Source organism: Cebidichthys violaceus, unplaced genomic scaffold (assembly GCF_023349555.1).
Source record: "Cebidichthys violaceus isolate CVI_PGR_0920_01 unplaced genomic scaffold, fCebVio1.0.p SCAF_75, whole genome shotgun sequence".
NCBI lineage: Eukaryota > Metazoa > Chordata > Actinopteri > Perciformes > Stichaeidae > Cebidichthys > Cebidichthys violaceus.
In genome coordinates, this window is record NW_027176959.1 from 152,025 (window position 1) to 168,779 (window position 16,755).

At 43.5% G+C, this 16,755-nt stretch overlaps 3 protein-coding genes across 3 annotated transcripts; 1 reads left to right on the plus strand and 2 right to left on the minus strand.

The window, feature by feature from the left end:
* Positions 1-214: 214 nt before the first annotated feature.
* On the minus strand, positions 215-7,108 carry znf653 (zinc finger protein 653). Its single transcript, XM_068737030.1, has 10 exons — positions 6,732-7,108; positions 6,481-6,518; positions 4,867-5,193; positions 4,227-4,735; positions 3,945-4,116; positions 2,524-2,608; positions 2,018-2,135; positions 1,790-1,904; positions 1,610-1,709; positions 215-1,429 (listed from the first exon to the last, which is right to left on the minus strand). The coding sequence occupies exons 1-10, from the start codon at positions 7,025-7,027 to the stop codon at positions 1,252-1,254; spliced, it is 1,938 nt and encodes a 645-aa protein (XP_068593131.1). The 5' UTR covers positions 7,028-7,108; the 3' UTR covers positions 215-1,251.
* A 78-nt stretch (positions 7,109-7,186) lies between these two features.
* On the plus strand, positions 7,187-9,387 carry swsap1 (SWIM-type zinc finger 7 associated protein 1). Its single transcript, XM_068736978.1, has 2 exons — positions 7,187-7,676; positions 8,616-9,387. Exons 1-2 carry the CDS (start codon positions 7,407-7,409, stop codon positions 9,171-9,173), a joined length of 828 nt encoding a protein of 275 aa, XP_068593079.1. The 5' UTR covers positions 7,187-7,406; the 3' UTR covers positions 9,174-9,387.
* A 27-nt stretch (positions 9,388-9,414) lies between these two features.
* On the minus strand, positions 9,415-16,278 carry epor (erythropoietin receptor). The gene is given in 10 exon segments (XM_068736977.1): positions 9,415-13,230; positions 13,576-13,663; positions 13,777-13,864; positions 13,997-14,153; positions 14,288-14,442; positions 15,235-15,401; positions 15,761-15,896; positions 16,043-16,150; positions 16,153-16,239; positions 16,242-16,278. Coding segments are annotated over 10 exon segments (1,743 nt in total). The 3' UTR covers positions 9,415-12,510.
* Between the last annotated feature and the right edge of the window lie 477 nt (positions 16,279-16,755).

Below are 16,755 nucleotides of genomic sequence, written 5' to 3' on the forward strand. Positions count from 1 at the left end.
GTTTCAGACAGAGGTACACAAAAGGAGGCTTCTCTTTTGTTCAGCTGTAGCTAGCCAACGTGCGTAGCTTACGTTAGCTGTAGCTAGCTAGCTAGCTAGCTAGCTAGCTACAGCTAACGTAAGCTACGCACGTTGGCTGAAGCTAGCTAGCTAGCTAGCTAGCTAGCTACAGCTAACGTAAGCTACGCACGTTGGCTGAAAACACAGACTTCTTTAATGTAAAAGGGTGAACTTGATGGCTTGAACTTGAGACTAAAACTACGTGTCTCGAGCAAAATGTCAGCACCCTGAAATAAAGTAACAGCATTGCAGTGAAAAACGTATTATTCATGGTATTTTATGTATGAAAGGGAAAAATGTACGCTTAAGACTGTTATTTTGTTCCAACGTAACTCTGCTAAACGTTAGCTGCTAATCCTGCACACTCAAGACAGGCCCTTCGATTTATGCAACATTTGCACTGATCATTTTAGTTTATCCGGTTTACTAAGGAAAGCAGGCCGATGTGTTCGGTAAATGTAGCGCTATTTACATTGGATAACAAGTTTAGCTTGAGTTGCTGGAATGTAAACTTTCTTGCTAACGTTAGCTTAACTCTGATATAGCAGCATCCCGGACTGGCCCACATTACTACACAGTGGATGTGTTAGTTGTAAACGGGGCTTCTTTTCTCAATGTCACTTGTAACTCTATAAAATAATGCAGTGAAATACAGCTGCCATTGTAGGTTGTGAGCTAATGTTTGCGGCCGATAATCACACCGTTGAATCCATTCCTTACTCTTTTCCTCTCGTGATTTGGGTTTTGTAAAACAACATACATGGAGTACCTCTCTCACTGAAGCCATCCACACCGCTTCAAAATTTGTAAAAAATCCAAAGTTTGTCCGAACTGCTGTGCCTTTATTGTTAACAGCTATGAGCTGTTCGGGGCAGGAGTTTAGCAAACGGTCAATTGAAAATCATTAATCAACAGTGGATTAAACGTTTTCCTCGCCGTACCGAATATGTCCAAAACCCCCCGTTTGGGCCCTGTACTGTGAGACGGCTTGTGTCCTGCACAGCCGTCAGACTGGCCCACTTCATCCACCACTTGTGTTGTTCACAGGTGACGTTCGTATCGTCCTGGACATTAAAAGGCCAGACAAACACGGCAAAGTGAAGTCCGTCTCTTCACCGGAAGTCTTCCTTTGGTTTCCGAGGGCCGACCCGTTCGCGTTTAGCTCCCATCTACCACGTGGTCCGTGACACCTCAGGTAGCCTGCTTGTCCGGGTGGCTCTTTAGCTTGTGGAATTTAACACTGTCCAGCTTCTCGAACCTCTTCTCGCAGAACTCACAGGTGAAGTTGTAGTGGGCCTCCGACGTGTGCTTCTTCATGTGCCAGTTCAGCGACGCACGCTGGCGACACTGGTAGCCACAGATTTCACATCTGGCAAGTGACGTGGGGGAGAAAGACAAGAAGGAAGGAACGGGGAAGGAAAGGAGGAGTGACGATCATGGGTCGTGTTGTAATTTATTATATTAAAAAGGCACAGACTGCCACTTTAATCTAACCAATTTACAGTAAAATCTGTCAGGATTAGATCCGTTTTCAGCGTTAGTAACTTACTGGAGTGGCGTTTCTCCCGTGTGGGTCCGCCTGTGGACCTCCAGGTGATTCTTCCGCTTAAACGACTTTCCACACGTCTCGCAGATGAAATCTCTGACCCCTGTGAACAGATTGTGTTACGTTTGGAGAGGTTCATGGAGATGAGACTCTGAGGCAACAAGCGTGTCTTTGAGCGCCCACCTGAGTGGATGATCATGTGGCGATGCAGGTGGTTGGAAAGGTAGAACTTTTTCCCACAGCCTGGATGGGGGCAAACCTTGGTCCTCCCTTTCCTGTGAACTAGGTTGACGTGATTCTACAGAGATGAGGAGGAGGAGGAGGAGGTGAATCGACGAGATGTTTTTATCTTAATGTCCGGCTAAACGAGCTGAAGGTGAAACGTAAAGCACGAATGGAGGAATGTCTCACCTGAAAGCTGCTAATAGCTACGTAGACTTGGCTGCAGCCCTCGTACGGACAGTGGAACATCTTAAGCATCCCATCCGCCTCGATGACCGGGCCTCGCCTGTTTCTCTTTGACCGGACACTGCATGCAAAAAAAAAAACACTGCAGTTTTAGGCCCAATCCCAAACCCCACACTCATGAACACTTGATGTAGGTTTGAATTTCTGCAGACTTTGCCTGAGGGAATGACCCACAATCCATAGCTTTGTGAAGTTAAACATGGGGTTACCAGGGGAAACCCAAAGCCATAAAAAAAGATCATGCACGCAGTAAAATCAAGGTGACGTGATATGTCGCCGCAAAGTGCTGCCCGGTTCGTATTTAAACCATTTCGAGCCCTTGCAGCCTCTCACACTCAACCATTCGCTGTCCTACGTTTACAAAAAAAAAAAACTTGTGAACTTGTGGCCAAAGGCCTCGAATGTCTCCTGCACTGGGATTCACCAGAGTAAAACATGTGGCCACTAACCCGCTCAGACCCCGCTGCAGCTCTCTGTCACTGCTCAGCTCCAAAGCGTCATCGGTGGGCTGCAGCAGCTGTTTGCCACTCAGACCTGCAGAGAGAAAGTGTAGACGCTGACTACAAGTGTTGGCTGAATCAAGATATGGCACTGGTCAAGAGAGTAGGGGTGGGAATCACCAGAGACCACGCGACAAGATATTATCGCCATACTTGAGCCACAATATGATCCTAGTGTAAATATTTTGCAACGTGACGAGCATTGTGATGACATATATCATTTATTACCTTTTTCTCAACTGCAAATTATGTATGTTTTATCTTAAAAAGTAAAAGATTTCTCTCACAATCACTTTTATTTCAGCAAAATATTTTTTTTGTGAGTCATGAAAACGTTTCATGAAGCATAAATGTTGCATCATGCACCTGACAAACTGAGCTGTTTGTAAGTCCAGCTCACTGACTTTACCCATGACCAGGAAGAACTTCAGCACCATCTGGTGGCCTGAAAAAGTAACTGTTACCAAAATTTGTATTTGCAATATTAATATTATATATATTAAAAGATTGATACTTGGTGTCCGTGTATATTAATAATACAATATTACAGTACAGATGTATCCCCCCCATGAGAACTGTTCTTGTCTTAAAGGTTTCTCACCAAAAACTTGCTTTTGACTGATTTGTTCATTAAAGTTGCCTGGATTCACCCAGAGACTGTGGATGTTTACTTTCACTTTAACTTCAGGGTGTAGAAAATCAAACCTTTTATCATTTCTGTATATCTTCGGCACATCATTATTATTATTATTATTATTATTATTATTCCTTATCACGGTTTAGATCAAACAACGTTTGGATAGATTATGAATCACCACCTGTTCATTTTATGTAAACTGATATGGGACTCTTACACACTGGTGAAAACAAATGAACTCTGTTGGTGAAGAGCAGCCTGTAGTTTCAATAGATTATATAACAGTGTTCCTTATGGAGTGGGCCTGCAGACACGTATTTAAGTTGTAAAATTGCATTCTGTTTTATTGTTATTCTAAATATTGTTTTTATTTCACACTGCTGTACTATTATTTCTGTTATTTATTTCTATTTTATTACATTTTATCATTTCATTTTCTCGTGGGCTTTGGTCTCAAGTTATAAAAATTTTATTTTGTTTACTTTTAGGGCTTTTTTCTGAGTCCACACTGTATTTTTGGCTTGTCAGTCATCTGTGAAGTACTTTGACGTGCACTAATATGTATGAAATTTGCTATACAAATAAAAATTGATTTTGAGCAGAGTGCTTCCTGTGAGATGAGCTTATTTGTTATTTTTAGGAACTTTTAATCCAATTCTCTGTATTATGTATTTTTTTTTAAATATTTTTAACGCTCATACATACAACTCTGTCAACTCTGAATGCAGCGCACCTGTCATGGAGTCTTCGTCCTCTGCTGCTCTGAGTTTCGCCTCAGACACCTGGTTGTAGGTGACGCCCCCGATGACGGTGCAGGTGACTTCCTCCACGTTTCCGCCGCCCATGTTGAGCTGGATGCCCTCTGATGCCAGAGCCTCGTAGCTGGGGCCAGTGATGATAATTAACTAGGAATGAGAGTAAATAAGAAAAAGAGTAATTTACGCTCCTTGATGTGCGCCACACACTTCTAGCCCTCCTTTAATTAAACACCCCTGCGAGGTGCTCCTTCCCCTACCTGTGAGCCTTCCAGAGTGGTCCTCTGGTCAGGAAGCTCGCAGCTGGTCACCACCGTCTGCAGGGTGTGAGGGTCAAACAGCTTGCCGTGCTCTTCTACCTGCATGGGGGGCGGGACAGACGGCTCCGGCTGAGCTCCCAGCCCGGCCGAGCCGCTCAAGCTCTCCTCGTCCGTCCTCTCCAGTTTATCAGCTAGGGACGGCGCCACGGCAACACACTCGTATCCATGCGTCCTGATCTCTTCTTCTCCGTCTCTGTCTCGCCGCAGATCCTCAGCCTCGTCGTCATCGTCGTCGTCCTCCTCCTCCGAGGGGATGGAGTGAAAGGCTGCCGCCGGGGAGCCTTGCTGTCGCTCTATGACCATCTCCATCTCCCAGACAGGCTGTCCCATCAGTGGAACATCCACGGAGGAGGCCTCTATACCGGGATGGAGGTCTAGAGCCGCAGCCCGTTCTACGGGACTCATGGTTGCGTGTTGTACTTCAGCGACATCCACATTTTCTCCCACATCTACAGAAAAGAAGAATAAAAAACATTTGTTGAAGATCTAACAGCTACTGATAAACAATTAACAACTCATTATTATCAACGATGAGAGTGAAAAACTTCCTGAATGAGTCAAAGAATGTGTCACTCTGCACCTCTGAAGTGTTTGCGAGCCTCCTTTCTTCTCCTCCTGCCGCCGCCGCCGCCCGCTCCTTTAGCCACCGGAGCGTCCGTTTTCTCCGCGCTCTCTTCGTCGCCCTCTTCGTCCGCCCCCCCCTCGCGCTCGGAGTCACTCGCCTCCCTCGGTGGTGAGAAAAGGTATTGCACGAACGAGTGGTTCGAGTCGCATCGCCAGATAGCCGCGGTGGAGGAGTTGGGCTCGGGCTGCAGGGCTCTGAGCTGAGGCTCGTGGGGGCAGGAGCCGGAGTGGTCCTGGTACCAGCACACCAGGCTCTGGAGGCTGGACACGCGCTCCTTCCCGCCTGGGGAGCAACGGAAGTCAGTCGAATGAATGAGGGAGAGTGAGGAACTGGATTTTGTCACGTGATTCCACTTTAATGGCTTGATGAATTTTGTTGGATAAACATTCAAAAGAGCGTGTGCAAAAAACAAAAAACAAAAATACAAAATACAAAATGTGCACAGTACTCTTTTTCTACAAAAGCCTGTTTCTGCCATGACAAGAAACACATTTTTATTTTACTAATTTGGACCTCTTTGGGCTCCAACTAAGCCAAACTGATATTTTTTATTATCAATAAACATAATCAAATATCAAATTTAATAAAAAAAAAAACTTTATCAGAGTGGTTGAAAGTCATGTGAATTTTCTAAAGCCTGAGGTTCTCTCCAAAACCAGAAATATTCAACTTATTGCCACATAAGATGAGACGCAAAACCTCCTGTTTTAGGTTGTAACTCGGTAATGTTTGTCATGTGTTCATGAACAACTAGTTAAACAAACGAGCACTGTTCCAACGCTTTCATCTGCTCAAAGGTCTCTGGTGGACAGACGGTCATGTTGCTTATAACTGACCTCAAACCTGGATACTGATGCATCTCCAATAAGCTACAAATATTTATCAGTTGACCTGCTGTCACATGATTTGAACTTGGAAAATATTAAGAGTATGTTCCTCAAATTTAAAGGGGCTCTTCTCTCTCATTTTTCAAGATTTGTCGAAGCAGGATTAGCATTTGGTCTTTGTGAAACGCAAACAAGCTTTTAATGTTTGCCATTTGTGCACGAAAGACAACTGAGCAAATGAGCACACAAAATTATGAAACATGAAGTCATACTTTTGAGACATTAACTCAAAAAATGAGTAAAAAATATAGACTTACTATTTTAAAAACTCAACAGATCAGGTATAGTTATATAACTATACCTTCTTCTTAGGGCTGACCTCAACCAAAAAAATAAAACACTTGTCGACTAATCAATTAGTTGATTTAATCGACAGATCTGTAAAACTGTGTTTCTCCACAGAGAACCACACAAAAGCTCCACTTTAAATCGTGTGTTTACCAGAGATGTGCTCTCAAGTTTCTTGGATGAAAAAAAAGCATAAAAAGCATCTAATCAACTAAAGAAAGGTTATAGGTTATATCACACACACGCTGACATGTTAAGCCTCATGACTACAGCTGAGCTAATGAGTAAACCACATGAAACCAGCAGAGTTCAGGCTGTTAGACTGACACCACACAACCCTATGTGACTAACTACAATGAATATTATTATATTATCTGTCAATGGCGCCACTCACCTTTTTTCTCTTTTACTTCTTCTGGAGCAATCTTCTTCCTGGAATGCAGTAAATTGGACAATGACTGGTCATGGTAAGCAGAATAAAACACACTCTTAACGAAGCTAAAAACGGCCATAAAAACACAAAAGTCTGACAGAATTAAAAGGAACAGGCCGAGATAATAACATTGCAGGAGACCATTTTTGATAATAAAAAAAAAAAAAAACGGTCTGGCCGTCTGAACCGGGCATTGCTTTGAGTGGGCTCACCCGCAGTACTTCTGCTGGTGCTTTTCTCCGTAGGTGGTGTTGAGCAGGATCAGGTACTCTGCCAGTCCAGCATCACTCAGGCTGGTCCTCCTGCGGAGCTCACTCCACAGCTTGTGCGACTCTCCCAGGTACACCCGCCTCACGTCGTACTTCTTTCGGGATTCCAGACGCCTCTGTGCTCGGTCGGAGTCCGTGAGCCTGGGTCGTCCTCTGCAGCGCCTCAGCGCACCTTTCTCTTGGTCCCCGGCTTGGTCAGCGTCCAAGGGAACGTCTAACTCTGCCAGGCTGTGCGCCATCTTGGCTGCTGAAAGTTGTGATTGCCGGCAATCCCGGAAGTTGGTCCGACCCGACGGGAAGCGCTGACAAATATCCGCCTTTTGTGGTTGTTTTCTTGCAAACGTTGAAGCGTCAGTGACGAACACAGTCGTTCACCACATTGGGTACATGTCTGTCAAAAAATACTACAATAAATACCGCTCTGTGTACGTCGACAACCGCAGCGGCACGCTACAGCTAACAAAGCGTGTTTCCACACGGACCGCAGCAGCACGAACACCACTGTGCAACATGTAAACAGACGCGGGAAACTTCAGCGTGAACCCACACAGTCTCTGGCGGGAATGTAATGTGTATACCCCATAACTACAGGGAACGTGTACCGTGTCAGAGTGAGTCATGACGGACATTTTGACACTCGTGTTTAAGACGTTCACGTCGCAGACGGGTGGAAGGAAGGAGCTCACAGTTCCCCCTCCATCACCACCGACCTGCAGCACGCTGGTGGTTGGAGACACCGGCATCAGCCGCTCCGTGCTGCTGCTGGCGGCGGTGACAGCGGCCTCAGAGCTGGGCATGAGAGTGGTGTTCTTCACCCAGACTCAGATCCAGAATCTCCCGCTCTGTCTGCAGAAGCGGGTTCCGAGCCTGAGCCCAGAGAGTCTCAAGGTACCAATCACTTTGCTCTCAAACTGTGAGCTTGATTTGTTTTCTCCTAAGTGGTTAACCTCACCCATTATAAAGGTGTACCCTAACCAATGAATGAATGTGTTGTTAGTGAATCATGTACTAAGGCTTTATAGATCGCGAGACCAACGTTTGGGTTGCCAGGTTGTCAAAAAGCCCTCTCAGGACAATATATTTATGTATGTATCAACTCCTCGTTAAAATGTACATTTGATGACTTCCCGGGTTCTAAAACCCGGGAAGAAAAATAAAAAAACAACTTCAATGACTTATTAAACTGTAGACTTGAAGGCTTATTAAAAAGTGAAAACTCAAGAACATTAATTATTTACTTGTATTTTAATGTCTCACCAGCAAGAGGGATTATTCACAATCTGGCTTCCCAAAAGTTATGGTCAGTAAATAACTAATTAATTAATAATAAAGCCATTAGTTTTATTTCAAATCTATCTATTATAAAGTAGTTCCGTATATCTTTATTTTATTTTGTTTGTTTCATGAAGAAAATATTTTTTATTTTGGTCTTTTTGCTTGAAAACTAGTAAGTCGACTAGTTAAAAAATGATTTCATATCTTCTCTTATCACAATATGTCTGATCGGACCACATCAAACAGAAAATGGTAACAGTGGTGTTTGAGTAGTTTATTAGGCTTTTGTGGATGTAGTGTGCCCATACAATGAGGGGGAAAAAAGTGAATTAGTTGATAGATAAAAAAAATTAACTAGCAAGAAGAGATGCCAAATATTCTCTTGTTGCTGAACATGTTTGGGTTTTGGACTGAAAACAAGACATTGGGCCCTGAGATGTTGTGATGGTCATTGCTTTTTGCTATTGCTTGATATTTCATAGACTTAACACTGAAATGTATGACCAGCTACCTTGAATCATTCAGAGTCAATTTATTTTCTTCTTTTCTAAGAAAATCAAGTTTTCCTATCCGAGGACGGTGGAGGAGCTGCTGCAGCAGGTAGCCGGCCTCCACGAGTCCGCCAACACGTCCCCGACACCTCCGTCGCTCATCGTAGTCGACGGGCTGGAGGGCTACCTGTGCGGCCCCGGGGCCGGCGGCCTCGGTGGATTCCACCCGGGGGAGCAGTCCTGCGCCGCACACCTGTCCGCGCTGCTGTGCGACACCGCCGCCTTCCTCACACAACTCCTGAGGCGACGCTCCCCGAGCTCGGCCCCCTGCCGCGTCATCGCCTCTTTCCGGTCCGCGGTGGACACCGGGGAGGCCTCCGCCACGGATCCCGCCCTCAATGTTCTTGACCGCTATTTCCAGGTCCGCTGTACGCTGGACAGGGATGGCAGCTACGAAGCTGCGGCGGCCGGACTGCAGGGGGTGTGGCACATTTACCTTTCTGGAACGGGCGTCGCAGAGGCCTCTTCTACCAAAGACTGTGAGGACAGGCCGGCTGTAGCCCCAGAGTGGAAGCTGCTGATTTATCCAGATGGTTTAATGGAGTTTGAGTTGGTTTGAAAGACCGGAGCAGTGAGGGAGAAACTGATGGTCGATTTGTTCACCTGAGGAGTTTTGTTCAGAGGAAATACTCTGTTATCGTACTGTAATACTGTTTATCAGAGTAGTTGCTGCCTTTACTTTGGCCGTCATGGCTCCTCTGGTACCATTCACCGCCTTGTCTCATCATCGCCGACACAGCGTGACGTAATCTGCTGCTCCCCCCCCCCCCCCCAGATATAAGATAACAGGACCACAGCGGTTGCAGATGCACAACGTTTAATGAGTTTAAACGCCATAAAGCTTTGTCAAACACATGAAGAAAGTCTTACACAATGAAAACATTTACAGAGACATTAAAGTATTTAAATTGAATAATGGTTACCAACATGTTTGGCTCAGGACCCTTAAAAACTAAAAGTCTACTTGCGCCAAAAGGGCAGAAACATGCACTGTACATATACAAATAAACATGTATTTTGAAAAGCAAATTGATGTTTTCTTCTTTTTTTTTTATCCTCTTTATCATCTTGAGACCCCTCAGCGGGGTCTCGTGCCTCAGGTTGAGAACCACAAATTCACGACATCGGACCGAAGCAGCTGATATCACAGTTAAAGTAGTTTACAAATCAGAAGAAATACAGGAAATATATGAACAATAAACAATATCAGGTTCAAGACAGAATATTATGTTTCTGAAAGAGAAACAAAATGTGAAACAAAACATCACAACACTTCTAAGTAAACTGCTGATAGTGTAACTTTCTCTTAAAATATATGTTGCAGAAAAGGTAAAAAAAAGCCAGAGAAACATGTGATCCACAAATGTAAAGAAATCGATACTGAAACATGTCATTTGGTTTTCATCATCTTTGATCATTCATTAGTTGTGAGAGACGGTCAGCTGGTTGTGGGTTTTGAGATTTGGCAACACTATAATTTTTTTGTCAAAAGTAGAAGTTACCAACAAATAGATATGTTTTTATATACTTTGATTTTTTATTTCAGATGCAAGATGTTTTTCCAAAGCCACAAAAGCACACGAGCACGAAAAACATACAGAAGTTTGATTTAAAAATGGCAACTGACGTGAAATGTCCAGGTTAAGACGCACTGTATGCGCTGCTCTTTAGATGGCAGCAGTGACTAAAAACACAACTTAAACATGACAAGAAAGACACTAACAACTACAGTTACATGAGAATGAATATGGCCTACAGTAGTACTAAATATACTTCATTTGTTCCAGGATTCTGCGTTTGTGATTAAACACGAAAATCACCATTCTACTATTTACAAATACAGTGAGTTCCTTTCACTTTGGAAATGACATTGACATCATTTCTGCGAGTGTGTTTGATTTATATTTGAGGGTGTTTTAAAGTATAAGCAATATTCTAGTTTCAGGAGTGAAAAAAATATATAAATACTTTTGGTAATGGTGGTCAACATTGTGGGATGCTATGTCATAATTATGAGCTAATAAGTCAAATCAACCCAAACTCTTAAAGTTATTTCCATTAGTTGACTAAGTTGTCAATTATTTTGTCAGAAACGCACGTCATCATTTTCTAAAGTCCAAGATTATGTCAGGACCCAAAGACAATTACTTGCAACTTGGTAATGTAACTCATGTCTGCGTGAAATCTGTTGAATGAATACGCAATTTTCTAAATAGTATAAATAGATTTATTTTCTGCAGGTCAATTAACTCCTTAATCGACTTGTAGTTTGAGCTCCAATAACTGAGATGAGTCAAAATGTCAGACCTTAAAAATGAGTTACAAATATAAACCTACTATGATGTCATCATTTTAACTTAATAAGTAAAAATTGCAACTTATTTCATAATTATAACTTCCATCTCAACATTTGACATGTGTAAAAAAAAAAAAAAATGTTATTCAAATACATAAAAAAATTAATTGATATGATAAATCAGCCAATAATACTCATATTCTAAACTTAGCTCTTTGTATTATGTCATAGTTGTGATTTAAATAAATCATACTTTTGACTTACTACCTCAGGACTTTGACAGGATGTCTCATAATTCTGATTTAGAAAATGTAAGTTTTGACTTAGTGTCTCATCATTTGGATTTATCCTAATTATCTTTATGTGGCACTCAACCTCAAGCCCACTGGTTCTGACTGAAGATGTCAATCTTCTAAAACTGCTCGCAAATATATAGTTTCATGTATTAAAATAATACTCTCTAATTTCCTAAAACAGCTGGGCATTGTAGTTTTTAGCGAATGTTAAAAACAGGAGTAAATGGTACATTTTTTCAGGACTATTTTCAACGGTGGATTAATACACACGCGTTAATGCTCGTGGTAATGAAGGAACACGTCACAGTGATTGAGAAATGATTTGTTTTTCATAGTTTTATAACCATGCCGATTCTGTGGTTCTAAGAATGGCAATGTGGATTTGTTCGTCTATCACTTTGGTCCAGACGGAAAGCAACTATTTAATGATTGGCAATGAAATTTGTGGAAATGTTCAGGGTCCCCAGAGGTTGAAGTGTTCAATCTACTGCCATCATCACGTCAAATGCTAATCTTTCCAATACTTTGGTTTATGACCTAATACCTGCAAACATGACAATCCCATTAGCCTCAGCTGTGCTTTGCATTTAGTGCTAATTAGCGATTGTTAGCATGCCAACTCCGTAAACTATGAGGGTAAAAACTAAGAGGATGAACATAGTAAACATACCTGCTAACAGCATATTAGCATTGCCACTTTGAGCATGTTAGCATGCTGTCATTAGCATTTAGCAAACAGCATTGCTGGTTCACATCATATGGGATGAATGGTAGAAATGGGAAAGATTCTGGTGTTAACGACTTGCGAGCGTTCACAATATAAAAACGGTTGAATGTTCAGAGAGTTTAAGCTCGAGCAGGCTTTGGTTAGACAGGCAACACTTACAGGCAGGGTTGGTTGACAATACAAAAAATGTTGTATATCATCAGCTCTATCCTTTAAGACTTTAAAAGTACACTTAGCTCAAATTTGCATAAACCACTATGGAAACACTCCCTCAACTTGAATTTTGGTGAATTATATAAAAGAAAAGCTGCTCTTATCTACAGGATAGGATACTTACAGATCAGCATGCAGAGTTTTTCACTGAATATCAGTATTTGCTGTAAACCACAGCTGTGGTTTGGATAAAGTAGAAACAATGTACTGTACGTACATCCAGCGGACTCTTCCTCCTGAGTCCTTTAGCTTACACCTCGGTGTCAGTCTGCTCCCAAATTCTTGGTCCACCTTTCTTAACAGTTGTTGAGAGGCTTGGTAACTGTGGGTGGATATCCAAAAACCCTTCAGCCTGCTTCAAGGCTCAGTCCATGTGCTGCCTCGGCAGGAAGGGTCTTCTAAGAGCAGGTATCTCGTTCTCGTACTCATTGGCGTAGATGACCACATTTCCAATGTCGCCTACTCGGCTCTTGGGGCTGTAATCCATAGAGACCCCAGAGTCTGCCACTGCCATGTAGGTGTACCCGGGGCCTTTGGGCATCCAGGCGTGGTTTGGGTACTCGAAGCTGGACTGTGACGAAAGGCCAGAGCTCTGCTGCCCGGATTCCAGGTCGGAGTGAGTTTCACAAGACACCGTCTTACTGGAGGCGAAAAGCACCTCGAGCGGTAAGGCCTCCTTGAGAGCGTCGTCCAGGTGATCGTCTTCTCTTCGGTTGTTGCCACTGAGGGTGACGTAGGCGTCTTGGGACTCCAGCAGAGAGGACTTGGAGCAGGGAACTGGGTTCTGATGGAGCGCCCTTAAGCGGTCCATCAGCCGGTGGTCGTGTGGTGTGGCTCTCCATCGCTCTGTCAACGCCGAATCGCCCCTTTCCAACGGCTCACTCTCGACCAGCCCTTTCATTTCATCCTTGTCCTCCTTTCTGCCTGTGGTCGAAGCTCTAAAGGCCTTGGGTGGCACAGGTGGGAAAGGCAGCGAGGGGCAAGGGCTGAGCTCTGACAGGACCTCCAGAGGAGAAGGGCATTCTTCTGAGTCAAAGTACTCTGGAGTCAACCATACGCCTCCGTTGGTCTGACCTAACCACTCCTGTACAAAAACACAACAAAGGATATTGGAAACTCCTTGAAGCCTTGGATATTTTAAAATGAAGATGGCACTTTTAAAAAAAAAAAAATCTCTATTATATTGTTTCTCGACCACCATTGGATGGATTGGCATGACAATCAGTTCAACGTTTCAGTTTGTCCGCACTAAATAGCAAACGTTAGCATGCTAACACACTAAATTAAGACAACGAACAACATGGTAAACATACCCGCCAAACATGGCAGCATCGTCTCTGTGAGCATGCAGCATGCTGACGTTAGCATTTAGCACGAAGCAGCCTTGTACCTAAGTAGAGCCTCACAGAGCCGCTAGCATCGTTCTTACCTTAAAGTCCCCACCATAAACAGTGAAAAGGCCTTGGAACTTGCTGTCGGGAGTTGGAATAGTTGGCCAAATCTTCTTTATGACAAACCTGAAAAGAGCACAGATGCTGAAAATATAATTCTGCATTTGTCTTTTTCCATTTATCATGACTGTAAGATTTTTGTGATGAGTAAATTAGCTATGCATTGCTGGTTATCTGACCTCCGTTGGGACAGGAGCATGGTGAGAGACAGCGCAATGAGGATGAGAGAGATGATGACCGTCAGAGACACATTGAGTAGGTTGAATTCTGGAGGAGGCACACAATGATCAAAAACATTGCATTGCATCGGGAACCAACTTGAATTGGATTGGATCTTTCCATGTACAGTAAAAATGTGGGATTACATATTTCTTTGGACAGCCTTTTAAGAGTACTAACCTGCAGGCGGTGTTTCCACGAACACCGGGTCACTCCAGGCGCTCCAGAAGCCGTTGTAAGTGATCTCGTCCAGCTTCACACGCACTTGCACTTTGTACTTCGTGCCTGGCTGCAGGCCTCTCAGGATCAACTCTGAGCTGGCTCGTATCACCGCCACCTGCAAAACAGTCCCCAACTCATCGATATGGGTCCATATTGTCTCCAACCATTCAACCAACCTGCTGCTGAAAGCTTCATTCCCCCTCTAACATATCAGTGAGGTCGTGCAGGTCATTAAAGCAACCGCCGTACCTGCGCCGCGTAGCTGTCCGCCGCGGTGTAGCTGACCTCGTACTTCAAGCTGTCATCCATGTACTTGAGAGGAGGAACCACCCAGCTGACATTCAGCTGGCCTTTCTCAACGGTGCTGTTCTTCACCCTCACGTTGGTGGGAGGGTCCAGGAGAACTGCCATGCAGATAGACAAGGGGCAGCTTGTTAGGGAGGATTTTGACAGAAGTTGGGGAAAGACCATTCTTCCACTAAAAGTCCGTCACACCCTGAAACACTGCTCTATTCTTTGGCCATGTAGGGGAAAAGGCTATAAACACAACGCTGACATAGTATCACCTTTTAATTAAGTAGATATGATGAGGTTGTCACTTACTTAATTGTTAATCAAACTTGTTTCCAAATTGTTGCCTATTTACACTTCTGGCAGATACACAGCAACATTAGCATTTATTTGGAGTCATGTTTAAGTCCACTTGATGAATATACGTGCATTAGTCACTCTTCTTTTAGCTCTGTTTTTGGTCTCCACCAACTCCTGGGGGAAATATCTGGCTCTGTATCTGCTAAATGCTCCACTATGTCAAACAGGCTAGCTGCTAATGTTACGTGTCTGCGCAGGTAGTGTACGGTGGGTTTTTCAAGCTTTTTCTTTAGAATAGTTGCAGCTAAATACAACATTGAGGAGAGCCGTGGGACTGAACCAAAATAGTGAAGTTGCGGCGACCAAAACAGTAAACAGAAAGACATTAAAACACTCTAATCTGAGGGGACCTGCAGATTTGGGTGATAATGCTCTAAGCGTTTGTCACTAAACGTGAGTGCTTTCACATACAAGTAGTCATGTGATAAGCAAATTTTGATATGGAAATATGAATTATAGCAGCTTTAAAAAAAATAAAAAGGTATTGGGAATTCTAGAGTCTGACTGTGCTGTTAAACGAAGGCAGCGGCAGTAAAATAACTTACAGACGACCTCGACGAAAAGGCTGCGATTGTGGATCAGCTTTCCCTCTCGATGAACTTGTAAGTACATTTGGACAAACATCTGGATTCGCTTCAGGTGGCAGATGAACAGCCTTTTTCCGCCCGCTCGAGGGAGGACTCTCAGTGGGCAGCTGCTGCTGTTTTCATACCTGACAGAGGAAGACAAAAAGCACTCAGAGGGTTCAGAGAGAGGTGATTCTTTTTTCTTTTTCTTGAATGAGGCCACTTAGAATTCAGACATCCTGAACGTTGCTATTCTTTTACCGATCTAGATGTATTGACCTTTTATTAATCACCAGGCCCCTAAAAATAGTCGTTTTTAATCCTTAAATGTATTATTCAATCACCCTGGTTTACTGACCAGAGTATAGTTTCATTTATAATGTGTTTCTTACAATAGAAAATGAGAAAATAAAACAGAAAGTATGAGAACACCAGCTTTGAACTGCAACCTCATGACCCTAGTGGACACCACATGGCCTGGTTGTTACTACTGAATGTGACTTACTCGTAGTTGTAGGTGAAAGAGTACTGGTCCACAGAGCCAGCGCTCTCCTCGTCTTCCTCCCAGAAGCATGTGAAGTTTTTTTTGGCTTCGACGAAGCACTTGGGGTTTTCTTTCTCCTCTTTCAGCAGTATAGACACTGAGGAGGTGAATTGTTATTGTTATTGTTATAGAATAAGCGTGGTGTATCCAAAACAATATTTTAATCTACCTAATACTTATTTTACTTTAAAAGGTAACTTTTCATGTTCTACAGCCAAACATGAATTTAAAATGTTCTCTTACCCTTTTTTTCGAAATTTCCTGCACCCTGGACGACGGACGCTGCTGGCGTGGCGCAGAACATCCCGCAAAGCGCCAACAATCGGCTCAGGTGAAAGCTTATCATCCTTTCGTCTCCTCGGTGAAGACTTTGGCCTTCTGTCGCCCGTCTGCATCACTTGAAAACAACCTGCCACTAACGGGTCTGCCGCAGCTCTCTCAGGGGGAGGCTTGTTTTTTTTCTTCTGTTCAGATACCATGGATAGCGCGGCGCGGTTTACGCGCCTGCTTGTGAGCGATAAGCTGCGTAGAGCCGAGCTGTTTACCTTCTCCAAAAAGTCGGTGAAGGAGGGGAGGGGCACGTGCACTCTTGCAAAACTTTTTACTCTCCCGTTTGGGGGGGGGGGGGGGGGGTTGGGGGGCGTGAACCACGCGCTCATTGATGTTTACCACTTGTTTTGTTTTTTTGCTGCTGTGGGGAGAGACAGAGAGAGGAACTGAGCCTTGGACGTGCGTAAAAGCGCGCAAACGTCGATAGAGAGAGGAGAGTGAGATGGACGGATAGATTAAAAAAATAGGAATGATATTAATAACAATAATTATAATAACAATAATTCAAATACAACAATGGTAATAATAATAACAGTAAAATACATAATTTAATATTCTCTAAATGGGTATATGTCTGAGAACCTGTCTCGTGGCAGAAGCAGGCAGGAGCTGAAGCTGAAGCCTTG